This window comes from Cyprinus carpio, chromosome B12, assembly GCF_018340385.1.
Source record: "Cyprinus carpio isolate SPL01 chromosome B12, ASM1834038v1, whole genome shotgun sequence".
In the NCBI taxonomy this organism is placed as follows: domain Eukaryota; kingdom Metazoa; phylum Chordata; class Actinopteri; order Cypriniformes; family Cyprinidae; genus Cyprinus; species Cyprinus carpio.
In genome coordinates, this window is record NC_056608.1 from 17,301,795 (window position 1) to 17,315,869 (window position 14,075).

At 34.8% G+C, this 14,075-nt stretch overlaps 1 protein-coding gene across 4 annotated transcripts in view; it reads right to left on the reverse strand.

Annotated features, from left to right (window-relative positions):
* vti1a (vesicle transport through interaction with t-SNAREs 1A) overlaps positions 1 to 14,075 on the reverse strand; it is a 128,295-nt gene that overhangs the window by 106,005 nt on the left and 8,215 nt on the right. For all 4 annotated transcript variants that reach the window (XM_042735780.1, XM_042735778.1, XM_042735781.1 and 1 more), the window contains exon 4: positions 3,312 to 3,389. In XM_042735780.1, coding sequence (XP_042591714.1) covers positions 3,312 to 3,389 — 78 coding nt within the window. The remainder of the gene's footprint in view (positions 1 to 3,311; positions 3,390 to 14,075) is intronic.

Sequence of the window (14,075 nt, forward strand, 5' to 3'; positions counted from 1 at the left end):
ATTTTGAATTTTTAATTTGTTGTTAAGTTAAAATTAAATTTTATTTTAAAATGAGTTACTTGAAATTGGTTGGGAAGTATTTTGGCTGCTTGATTTGTGTTTTTTGTTGTGTTTTTTTTTTATATATTTTTTTGTAGTAGTGGTAGTATTAATGCGTTGCCTGCATTATTCAAAAGGCCAAAGTTTGTGAATACGCTATAGAAGTAGCTATTTAGGTTTGCTGTGAGCCCACCAGAGCTAAACACAACCCTGCAGACCGTCTCAATGAACACCAAACAAACCTTGTTCTATCATATTTGTGCTGCTTGGACGATTGCGAGCCCTCGCCGAGGATTTACCAGGAGAATCTGGAAGACTTTAAGCTTGCTGTTGTTCTTTTCTGCTGTGTTTTCCTCTTTAAACCAAACCAGACAACCAGTCTTTTGTTGTTTTACCTGAACTCGCAAGCATTTCTCGGGAAACGGCGAAAAACAAAATTGCGAAATTGTTTAATTATGTTATGATGAGTTCAATCCTTGTTTTTTTTGTCTTTTTCTTTTTTTCATGTGGTTGTTATTCCAAACTGCACTGCTGCAGTTTTTCTGTTATGATAATCAGCGGATTTTCAAACAAAGATTTTTTTTTCCAATACGGAACTCGATACAAGTGGTAATCTGCTTCCTTTGTAGCCTGTAAAATCTGGTCCACGCCGGCTCAAACCTGCCCAATCTCTCATGGCCATGCCTTCTGCTGTGTCTGAAATCGAAACTATTCCGTAGAGTATTCGTGTGCGAAAAAAAAAAAAGTGTGTGCGCTCACATAAGAACATGTGTGGTAGAAATGTGTGCGTTTCGGGCGAAAAGGGTAGGGGGAGGGATGTCGAAGAAAAAAGTGCAACGGTAGACCACCACATTATTAAAAAAAAGAGCGATAGTGCCAATTCGGTCTCTGTCCGCATACAGATAACGAATAAATGCTGAACTCTATTAAACCGTCCTTTAGCTATTATCACCGGGCCAACACGCTATTTTCAGAACTTATGACGGCTCCCTATTTACTTAGCAATAAATCCTCGCCATGTAACGAACAGATTTGTGACTGGTAATGATCTGCTCAGCCAGGGCTATATGAAATGATCCTGACCTCTTTTAGATCGTCAGGAATTAAATTGACCGACTCACCCCAGTCAACACCCTAACATAACCTTACATATCTTAACCTCCGCTCTATCGCTCCTGTCTCGCTCGATAAAAAACCCTGAAGTTCAGACCACTCCACTCACAGCAAGTCTTGTGTTAGCGTCCCTAGTTTAATTCATTATTTTTCTTTAAATGGAAATGAAGTTAATTCAACACCTGAGGTCTGATCGGGAAGAAAACTGGTCCTTCTTTTCCCTGTTAAGAAAATATTTATGCACATTAAAATGCATGTGTAAAACCGATACAGAACGTAAATGTCTATGAGATTATTTTTTTCCTATTTCATGGAAAATGGGATAAAACATTTTTTTTTTATATCACTAATATAATATATAATAATTATAATAATAATTATAATTATATAATATAGATATTTAGTATACTGTTAAAATAATGTTTTTTAATAATTATAATTTTTTATAATTTAATAAAATTTATGTATGCAAAATGTATGTACTTGTGGCTATTTACAAACATAAATAAATATGTAATTAATAATACAAATATATGTGTATATATATATATATATATATATATATATATATATATATATATATATATATATATATATATATATATATATATAAAATTTAAAAATCTATTTAAATATTCATATACAAATTTTGTACGTATCCTCATACTCTCTTGTGCTTATTGTTTGTGTGTTTGTGTGAAAAGAGGATTTTGATATTGTAGGTGACAAAGAGTGGGGAGCTTGACTGCATTTAAAGCAATAAATATAACAACATCCCAAAGCACTTCTGCCATTTACCAGATCAATGGCTGCAATCTAACATAAAACATATCTCTTGTTATTTTCTCTAATGTCTTGTTATTAGGCAAATTATCTTTAAGTGTTTAGATAATGGCTAATATGAAAAAGAATAAGAAACTTCAGGAACTGAAATATAAGCCTTTTTAACTATTGTCCTATTGTTCAAACACCACTAAAATGAATAAAGTATGAAAGCCTGCATCTTAAAAATCCATATCAAATGAGCTATTGTGCCATTCACGACAATTCATAATTATTTCTGATAAAAGAAGCTGTCATTGAATGCAGTTTGAATAACAACTCAAGTAATGTGATTTGTCATAAACTGATTTTATAAAAGGAAGAAAGGAGTCAATGGAAAAAAACAAAAAACAAAAGCAAGTTATAATTTATTTTTATTTTTTTCTGGCAAGAATTTGATAAACCCATCAATGTTTAGCTGTGGGTTTGACAGCTCGAGGGACACTTCTACTCTCAACTTCGTATGAAGTGTCACACTCATTTTTTGTGTCCCACTAATTTGGTGAGAATATGCATATCAATTACCCATCACGGCTAACGCTACATATGTTTGTAAGATGTGTGGTGCAAAGGTCATCTGTGAAATGCTAATAAGGAGGGGAACGACAAAAAAACAAAAAATAACTTTAGCAGTTCCGAATGATCTCACGGCTCTTTCACAAGGTGCCTGTGGATACACTCACTCGGAGTGTGTGTTGACATGTGGCATATTCGATAAATATAGCAGGATAATTAAATGCAGTAATTATTCAAAAGGAACTTATTGTGGGGTCTGCCTTTTAAAAACAACTGTGTAGATGATAAATTGTAAAATGGAAAATGTTACATTCCACTTTAGAGTACATAAGTTTGAATATAATAAGATATATATAAATATATTCATATATAACATATAATATTATATTACATCATAATTTATATACTGTATGTACACACACAAACATACTGAAAAAAATACTAATACTCTATGTGAAATACTAACATTCATTTATTTTTTTTACACATAGTTTTTCCCCGACCCTCAGTTTAAGGAACTTTGAAAGCTGCAGGTTTTTTTTTTTTTTTTGATTTGGGGGGGGTCATTTTTAGAAGAATAAGGACTGAGGCGGATGGTGAACAGCTGGTAGAAAGCGGGAATTTACCCCAATCTGGTGCTGCCCAGACACTGGTTAGCGCCTAAAGCCCATTCAGCATTGGGCAGCTTTGCATTAAACAGTGTTGCTTCTGCATGACTGGGTGCCAATGCCTGCCTCTCTCTGCCCCTCGTGGCCCTGACCCGTCCTCACCCCGAGCAGCCACCCACACTGGGAAAGCACAGCCCCTGATTAACACCCTACCTGACTCTCCGAGGAGCTCCCATCATCCCCCAGGAGCTCGTTCCGCACCTCATCACTGTAGGCAATACGTGACCTTTTCTGCAATAGGAAGAGGTTGAGAGAGAGGAAAAAGAGAGAAAGTGAAGAGATCGAGAAGGAAAAAGAAGAGGGGCAAGGGGAGAAAGAGAAAAAAAAACAAGCATTAGTTCACTTGACTTGAAAAATCACACATTTCTAAAGCACGAGAGCCCCCTGTTGGATCAGCAAACGAAACAAAAATACTTACACCAGGTGATATACTAAAGCGATAGAGCGAGCGTGTGTGTCGTGGAAAGAGAGGAAGTGTGCGAGCGTGTGTGTGTGTGTGTAATCTAGTTCTACTGTGGCTTGAGTGAACCGGAGCCCTCGGATACAATAGCAAAAACCCCCCTTTCACTTAAATAAATAAAAAGTGTAGAATGGCGGACCATAGTACAAGACAGAGGCAGGGAGCGTATTAGGAAAGTATCAGTTGTCAGAGGGAAATGTGTTCTGGGGGCTGTCACTGCTGTCAGTCCTGTTCTCTGGCAGACCCTGTGATAATACCAAGCCAGGGAGCTAGACAGAGAATAATTCATCACCCAGGTCGACGCGATTGGCGTGCCATCAGATTTGAGCTCGTTCCCCCGTCTCTCCTTCACTACGCAGTTGGGAAAAAGAATGCCATGTCCAAAAAAGAAAACACACACACACACACACACCCAACACTTCAGAGCGTGCCACCTCTGATTCACCGAGCGCAGAAGCCGAGTATGGCATGTTTACAAACACACCCGACCTCTTCAAATACCCTCCAAACTAAACACACACTGGTGGTGCGGAGGAGAAAAAAAAAACACACTGAGATAGCGTTTACCAAGAGCCCTTTGCTTCCCTCTGTTCGCTCTTCCTGCGGGCTGGCAGTCTTCGGGATGATGAGAGCAGGGAAAGGTGCAAGCGAGCCACGGGAAAACTAAACAGCAAAATAACCGCTATCCAAGAACTGCATTTTGTGATGCAACGCTGTGTCACAATTTTTCGCAGAGGATGCGGTCAAATCCTGGAGGATAGGATGTGAAAATATGTTACAAATAAAAAGTGGAGCTTGCTCTGCGAGTTTTATCAGAGTCAACAGTTTATGATTCGTTCTGAAAATATGTACTAATTTGCACCAAGCAAAATGTTATAGATATATGAAGTTTATAGCTTTAAAATCTCAGTTCAAAAGTTATAAAACAACACATATATTTTTAAATATGCATACATACATAAAAAAAAATATATATAAAATATATGTGAACGGAATCATTATTTTGCCAATAAATGAAGAAAAATATATCAGTTTTAACAGCTAACTTTTTTTTAAATCCTTGTACCTATGTCAAATATTACTAAAAATCTCTTTTTTAAAAGCCATAATTTTCCCAAAGCCTCTGTTTATTTATTTTTGGGAAGAATAATTAGTCATGCATTTGCACTATTCTAACTTTATTTTTATTTAGATCACCAACAAAAGTAGTTAATATAAAGTGCAAATAAATTGAGATTTCTATAAAGGAGGCTGACAGATCATTCGGTTTTAATACATATACATGTCATATTATCTCGTGTCATTTCTGATTTAACCGATCAGCAATCGTTTGCATTTGTCTGCTTATTATTCCACAAACGAGCACCACAAACAAAGCGCATCTTCTGACGAGAAAAAAAAAAGAAAAAAAAAACACCCACATGTTCCATCTTAAAGAACAGCAGAGGAACTTTGGGGAATGTCGGCATGTTCATAATTGAAAACGGAAGCCTTGGAGATGCCTTCATTTGAATGCACACACTATCGTCTTCAAAAACCCACTTTTTTTTTTGTTTCATTCTTCTTTTTCTAAATAGCTGTTTGTTGTAGCTGAGAGCATCAACCACTTTCACGATGTAACCTTTGAGTGCATCTTGCACAAAAAGAATGGCAAATGCAGCCTTAAGTCTTCGAAGGGGAAAACTAGTCATAGAAACCAAGCGAGACGCCTCTCCCAGCCCGTTTACACCATTTTGCAACTCCCCCTGCAGTAAAACAAGCCTCACACTGATTATTCTCCCTTCATCTGCTGCTATAACACAGCAGCTGGGCAATATTGACTGCTTAACCCTAGGAAATACTTTGATTGGTACTTTGCATTGGAACGGAGCCGAGTTATATGTTATTAGAATTATTTGTTTTCCTACTTACTTATCTTCTACTGTATATGCCATGCATTAATATAGTGGAGCTATTTATTTAGATCACTGGGGTATTGCATATTTAATCACGACCCAAAATGACCTAAAATTGATTGGAATGATATGAAAGTTTAAAAAATAATAAGCTCTCGCTTTTTACAAAATAATAAAAAAAAGAAGAAATAATCAATGGATTTTAAAGTTCCTACATATTGCATAGTTCAGCTAGAGCACTCAAATATAAAACCTGCACTAAAACATAAAAACCCAGAGAGAAGGCTTTGTAATCGTAAGAATGGAGATACCTTACTGCTATAGAAAAAAAAAAAGTGAAATCTTTTTTTAATCTGTTTGAAAGGTCTTTCTCTTGTCACTTGTTTTAATCTTGGGTGAGAATTTGCTTCTATTCCCGGAAGCATAGGGAAAAAGTACAAAGATCCGTCTTAACTTTATGCAAAGTGGTCTGACTGCCTTTTAAAACAGACATGTCTCATCAAACCAGAGACGAGGGTTTTTGTGTCCTGTCAAAAATGTGTGTTATAAGTCTGTTGACATGATGCACGGATGTAAAAAAAAAAAAACTGTTCAACCAAACCATAATTGCATATGCATCGTGCATGCTAAATATTTATATGAGTTCGAAAAAATTATCATATATTGTCTGAAATGAGAATCATATGAGCAAAACTGCAGCAGATATCAGTCAAATAAATGTATTATTATAGAAATATAAAAGCATATTAAAAACATCTTATTTACACCATCCAAACAACCTATGTGGTTAATTAAAAGAATTCAAGCGATAATAATAATAAAAAAAAAAAACTAACCTTTATTTCTAAGGGCAGGAAAAAGTAAAATAATGAAGAAATAAAAAAAAAGTAAAGAAATGTTAGAAATAATTACCACAAAAATATCTTATTATAAATCAACTGCTATTGCTTATTGTTCATCATTATTATTGCATTTTTTTTCCCCACAACACTTGCATACTGACAGCAAACGGCAACACAAGGACGCAAATAATAATGGAACCTGAACTGCAGCAAAAGTAAACAGTTCATTAGATAGGCATTAAAAGGCATAAAAATACCCAAGGGCAGAGTTTAATGAGAGGCCCTGAAGTGACACTGCCAAAGCTTTTTCCTCCGCTTTTCCACTCGGAAACCACACGGCTGGTGGCAAACCGTGAAGAGTAATTAATGATATTTAATTTATAAAGTGTGTTTCATTAAGTATTTCTCACCAGTGGGAAAATGTCTGGCCAGTTCTGATTTCGAGTTAATGGGACTTTAGTCAAACACAATGTGGCTGCCTCAAATTGCCATTTAACCTTTTCTTTCTGCAGCTAATAATCTGCTCAAAATGTTTAAGGGGAATTGACAATTCAAGTGGGGGGAAAATAAGCAAGAAAACAAATATTCACATCATACTGCTTATTGTTGGAACAAAAAATAAAATCTAGAAAGCAAATGAGAAAAAGACTATGACTAGCAATGAATGGCATTAAATATAAAGAAATGTGATTGTTATTAGGGCATTGTGTGAATGCATCTTGTGTGTTTTGTGATGTTAAGTTGTGTTTCGCAACAGTGGACAAAGCATCATGTGTTTTTCTGAGTGCATCTAGAGCAAAGTGCTGTAGCGGTTGAAGAAAGCAAAGACCTTTTCAAGCAGGCTCCAGTATCACAACAGTCTTAAATAATGCATCTCATCCTAGCAGGGGTCTAACACCATCCGCAAGCAGAAAGAATACTATTCACACATGCACAGGAAGCTTTACATCCACCCACACACACATAATGCTGCTTTTCTCTTTTAACATCTAGGAAATAAATTGTAGGAGGTTGTGCACTTGATATGATATCAGATAAAGGCACAAAGTAATGACGGTCGCAGAAGGGTCTTTTGTGCATCTGTGATTTCTTCTTTAGTCTTTGGTAACATCAAATCTGTCGTATGGGTGATAGATGGACAGATGTGTTTGGTTAAGTGTGCGTCTGTGTGACATTTATGTTAAAAATCACAGAAGCTGTGCACAATGCATGGACTGATATCAGCATGGAACACAGGTTACTGGTGTGTGCCTTTAATTCACAGTGCATTGTGTATTTCAAAAAAACAAAGCATGAAGAAAAATAAAATCAGGAACAAACGGAGGCCATTGAGATTAAAATGAAATTAATATGCTATTTTGAGATATCAGTGCTGAGTAGACTATTGCTCTTTGCATTTAATTAAAAAAAAGGTATAATTTATTCTATATTTTATTATTATAAATATAATTATAACATAATATTTTGACAAAATATTAAAATTACAAATTATTATGGCTAATTATTTTCAACAAAAGTGTTAGATTTGCAAAGCAAATTATTTTTTAATATTATAACAGTAATTTCTATAAATAAATATTCCTTTTACATTTCCAATCTAATAGAATTTTAATTTAATTGTTTTTAATGTTATTCTGAAAGCAGTCATGGAACCGTTTTCATTATCATTTTATAATTAAAAGTATATTATTTTGTAAATCATTTAATATGTCCAAACAAATGAATAAAAAATAAAAAATAAAAAAAAATAAAAATGTAATTTGTAAGAAACATCTACATAAAATTACAAAAAAGGAAAAAAATTATAACTTAAAATAAAAAACAAAAGATGCCAAAAAATGGTCAGAATAAGTTTCTAAATAATATTATAAAACTGTTCAATCCAGCAATGGATATTTCTGTCAATGTCATGTTCGAAACGCCAAGTGCAGCCAATAAACCTAACGACTCTGCCCACATACAGAGAGCGAGGGAAAAACGATTGCAAGTGAACTCCCAACAAAAGAGCAAATTCAAGCAGCTTTGATTGAAGAAACGGCATATACTTCTTGAAGGCCGGGGAGTCGCTGCGAATGGTTATTTCTTTAAGGCATAAGCGCCGATTAAACCCAATATTAAAATATGGAAGCAGTTCTAATGAAAAATCAAAGCCTGTTTCTCTGGCTGCCGAGCGTTTTCTCACATTAATGCTGGGTTGGGAGAGGGGCCGGTGTGAGCACTGGTAGAGCAGACCCCGGCTAGGCAAGAGTGGAGAAATCAATAGAGAAGAGCCGGTGGGGAGGGAGACTGCCAGAGCTGGCAGGGCCGGGCCGGCTCCCATCACAGCACTCTCCTCTGGCGTGCAGTGGGGAATGAAACGGGCCTCCCTGGGTCAGCACCAGAGAAAAGGTGAGATTAGAGGAAATGGAGGAGGGATTTCTGAGGCACAAGATACCTGGCGAGCCAGGGACCAATCGCCCATTAGCCTGTGGCTACCTACATATGGTTCACTGAACCCTGCACAGAAAATAACTTCTTTTTTTTTTCTTGTCTTTCTTCACCTCCCCCAATCCGTCTTTCTCTCTCCATCTAACTCTCTCCTTCTGGAAAAAAAAGAAAAGATTTGTTTTTTTTTTCTTCTGACCTAAGTTCATGCCATATTTAGTATCTGATGTCTGTTCTGAGTGTTTCATCTAAGAACACTCCGATGCAACCAGCCATAAAGAAAGCTGAGCTTATATGCTATTATTGTGTCGAATACACGCGGGAATGAATGGCTACGCGTTGAATAACGCCTGGCTCGGTCTCTCCCTCTCCTCCTCACAACGCGACTATTGTCTGGGATGAATGTTCACGTCATTAGCATAAAAATACCCAAACACACACAGCAGCTTAACCACATCATTAATTCTATACATGCATGTATATTTGTCACTGCCCTATGTGCACCAAATTCAAATGGAGATTTAAACAAAGGCCTCATCCACGGTCACAATGAAGTGCGGTCCTGTGAAATCAACTGCAACCATTCATCACAATAGAGCTCAAGACGGAAGTTCAAGACAAGATATTTATCCGAGGCCTCTGCTAATCCTTTCTGTATATCTCTCTGTCGGAAAGGAGATGATCTCTAAACTCATTTACACATTATTTTTGTTTGTGCGTGTGTGGTAATTGATAAATATGCATTTAAATATAATTATCTAATTGACTAATTTAACAAAGAAAAAATATTATAATTATATAATCGATTCATTTAATTAAAAAAATACAAAAATATATTTAGCTGATGCAATGCTTAATGCATTTCAAAATAAATGAATCCTTTAATATAGAATAAAATTAAAACTAAATAGCACTTTATTTAATAAAAGATAAATTAAAATATAATAAAAATTTGTAAAAAAAAAAAAAAAGTACTTCTATAAACAACACGAATAGAAATATGTTTTAATATGGTAATAAAGAAATATGGTATATAGAAATGGTTTGCTACCTAAACCTACTCTGTCTGTAAGCTCTTAATGTATTAAAAAAGTGTGATGTGACATTACAGATATGCCTAATTTAAATTAATAACAAAAAGCAAATTTCCACCCCAAGCTTTCACCATTATTTTAATGCCAGCCAAAATCCTCTCTGAAAAACCGCTATAACCCTCTCGTCCTCATTACGGAGAAAAACTCAGCAATAATTTACAGATTTCATATGCACTGTAAATATATCACTCCATTAAGGGGGAGGACTAGTTGATGTCTATGGAGTCTGAGACGTCAAAGTTTTTTCTCATTCCCTCTTTTTTTTGGGGCGTGCATTTTAAAAGAGGGGGAAAAAACCAAGCCAATGATTCATAATACATTTCATAAATACTTCATGATTTTTCATACTTAAGCTGGTCTGGCAAATCAAAAAATGTTGTCACCCTTTTTCGTCCCTCATGTCAATTCATCATTTTCCGGGGGTGTCACATGTCACTTTCACTTTACAGGAGCGATAGGAACAGGCAGAGAGAGGAGACAGCTCTGCTGTGTCTGATTATCCAGCCACTCTCAAACACCACACACACACACACACACACAGAAACATGGAAGTGTTTGTCCTGAATTGAAAAGCACTACCTGATCTGTGTCACGGGTAACTATGAAGACAAACAGGAGATTACACATAAAAATAACCAATTCAATACCAAAAAACATAGCACAAAACTAAAATCTTAATACTTTTTATGAAGATTTATAGCTAAATTTCTATTGATAAATTTGCAGATTACAACAGATTTTTTTTTTTTTTTCAAATTATAAAGTATTTTGTAAAAATAAATATTTCTTTTCTATTTTCAGTTTATTCTAAATAATATAATTCCAATTTAATTTGAATACTATATACTATACAAATCATTTTCATTATTATTTTATAATTACGATGCACTATTTATCTATTTTTTTATTTAATAAATCATCTAATATGTCCATACTATGCTATAAAATTTCAATTTCAATATACTCAAGACTGGTTTTAGTTTTCTAGTTTGAGGGGGAAAAAACCTCCACTTCTTATTAAGTACATGGGCTCTTCATTCCCAGCCAAGAAGGCTTGATTTTCTCCTTCAAGTGACACACTCCTTCACCTCATCATCGTCCCATCACTGCGATTAGAGTACGAGCCACAGCGCTGATCTCTGCAAAGCCACACAATCCCATCTCAGAGTACCAACCAATCCGCAAGACGCCCCGCGAAAAACAACTCCATAATAAAAGACGTGTTCAAAAGATCGATTTAGTCCCTTCTTTAATCGGTACCATCTCAAAAAAGAATCCCATCAATCCATGAGATTTCCATAATAAACACAGAAGGTTTGTAATCAGGGAGTGTGATTGGACTTGGGCATCACAGGAGGCTTGCTAAACTCAAAGGACACAACTATCCAAATCTGCATTACCTTCTTAGCGGCTTGAATCAATCAGACAACAATCAAGAGTTTTTCCGAGTGCACATTCAGCTCTAATTTAAAGCGATTAAAAGTGTCGAACATCCAGGTCAAGTATGTCTGTCATGCTTCTCTTTTGTGGAAGCTGCTGTAATAGATGACTTGGTTGGTATAACAAGAACTCTAAGAAAAAGTTTAGAGTTTTGATTCTGAAAGATTCAAAGCGCTTATTTGGAAAGCATGTTGTGTGTGTAAAACTTGATATAGTGCACTAAAGGCTGCAACAAGTCTGCAGATGAGAAGAGCTTGACGATTAAAAGTTAACTTGGGGAAGTGCAACAAAGTTTTATTGAAGTCATTGGATTTCATCAAGATGATTGACAAGCCTGTGTTCAGTTCACTTATCCGACAAACAAACCCCTGAAGGGATTTAACCATCTCCAACAAAGATTTGCTGAATCTGTGACCTGGACCTTGACCAGTAATTTCATAACGTAAAACTGTCCATTGACGAAAACTTTTTGATAAATGTCACAAATCACTCAAATGCGTCCATTAACCCTTGTGAGACATTTTTAACAAAATAACAAAGCTGCCCACAATCAGGTATTTTTAACAATGGAAAACTAGGTCACATTTTATAATTTCACTGTAAATTTCTCAGAATACACTTAATATTAGAGATATTACTACAGAAGCCTTTGATAAATCTTATTAACCCCATAGTCATGTTCATTTTTTTTATATTATTGGTCAAAATATACAATTCTTGTACCTTACATTACATCTTAGAATGTCACAGCAAACCACTGAGGTCAGCCAACTCTGAGAAAACCCTAAAAATGTATTCTTCAAGAATTATTAAAAAGATATAAAGCAAAAATATCAGGCCACGAGAACATAGCTTCTATTTCACTTGAAGATGTTTTATATAATTCAATATTTTATAGTGTATTAACCTTAATATTCATTTTATTTCAAGGTCATTTGCGCTTTCTTCACAACCACAACACCTATTAAAATAAACTGCTCTGATAAACAATCTTTGAATGGATTTAGTTCCAAATAATGATAACAAAATATGTTTAGCACTGCAAAAGTGACCTGATAAATGCTTTATAGGGTTCTTGAATACCAAATACTAACAACTAGAGTCAGGAGTTTATTTTTGTTATTTCTTGCAGGAATTATTCAAGCAACTGTTGCAATTTTGAATAAGAAAGTGGAATTTAAAATAAGATAAATTCTCATAATTGTCTTGTGACTGTACAACAATTATAAAAGCACATTTATAATTTATAATCAATAGAACAATCAGGCTAAATGACATATTTTCTTTGCACATTTCCGGCTTTGGACCATGCTTCACAAATGGCATGATTTCAGATGCACATTTTATCTGTATCTCTTAAATAATCTTGTAAAAATCATGGTATAAAAAAAAAACAATGAAAAGCTATGCCATTTCATGTAAACAAAACCTTATTACTATTAAACTCTTTATTAATATAACCAAAATATTCAACATTTATTCAACCATAAAAATGAGGTCCTAGCAAAACACAAATAGACAAACTAATAATTATAATTTGCATTTCTTTTTCTGTCATCAAATTTTGTTAAAATAAATCTAAAATAACTGCACATTCATAAATGATTATGCAAACGTGATGCCACTTTTTAAAAGACTCAGAAGTCTCAGAAGTCAGTCCATTAAAAGAACACAGTTCATAAAGATTAAAACACTATAGTGCTGAGAGCGAAGCAGAACTCTTGAGAAGTCTTTGAGTGTAGAAAGATGGGAGAGACCTGTACTCAAACATTCACCCAGACCCCATACGCTCTGCCTACAAGCTCCACTTGCCCTCCAAATGAGCAAACAAGTACCCCATCACCCGGAATATTCACAGCGTTTAATCTCAGAGTTCCTCAACGGAAAGAAGTCAAAAACAGACTGATGATCTACCTACATCTAAGAAAACGGCTTTGATTAGCAATTGCCTAAAAGCAGTGATGAGCAAGTGATTTTTTCCTGATACCTTGAACAATGTCGCCATCTGTCGTTCACAGAAGGAAATGTGTCAGAACCAGGAAATGAGCCTGATGATGCAGTTTTTAGCTAGGTTTATCGTCTCTGTATTGATGTGACAAAAGCAATGAGAAAACTAAACATTTTTCAATATTAAAATAAATCTAGCATTGTGTAAACAAGGTAATTCAAGGTAATCTTCCATAATTACTTTATTCAGTATTCAGTATGAGAGAAAATAAATTTTGACATATTAATAGATCTCACATATATCTTATATATGTGACCCTGGACCACAAAACCAGTCATAAGGGTGAATTTTTTGAAAAGCTTTCCATTGGTGTATGGTTTGTTATGAGGGTGCAAAAAACATCAAAATACTGAGAAAATCGCCTTTAAAGTTGTCCAAATGAAGCTCTTAGCAATGCATTTTACTAATCAAAAATTAAGTTTTAATATATTTACAGTAGGAAATTTACAAAATATCTCCATGGAACATGATCTTTACTTAATATCCTAATGGTTTTTGGCATAAAAGAAAAATCAATAATTTTGACCCATACAATGTATTTTTGGCGATTACTACAAATATACACCAGTGAATTAAGACTGGTTTTGTGGTCCAGGGTCACACACACACACACACACACACATATATATACACACACATACATATATAAATATATATATACACATATACACATACACACACACACGAATATATACATATAAGGATCCTGTTAGGTCTTATATAAGTAACAGATTGGACAGTAAATACTAAGAAA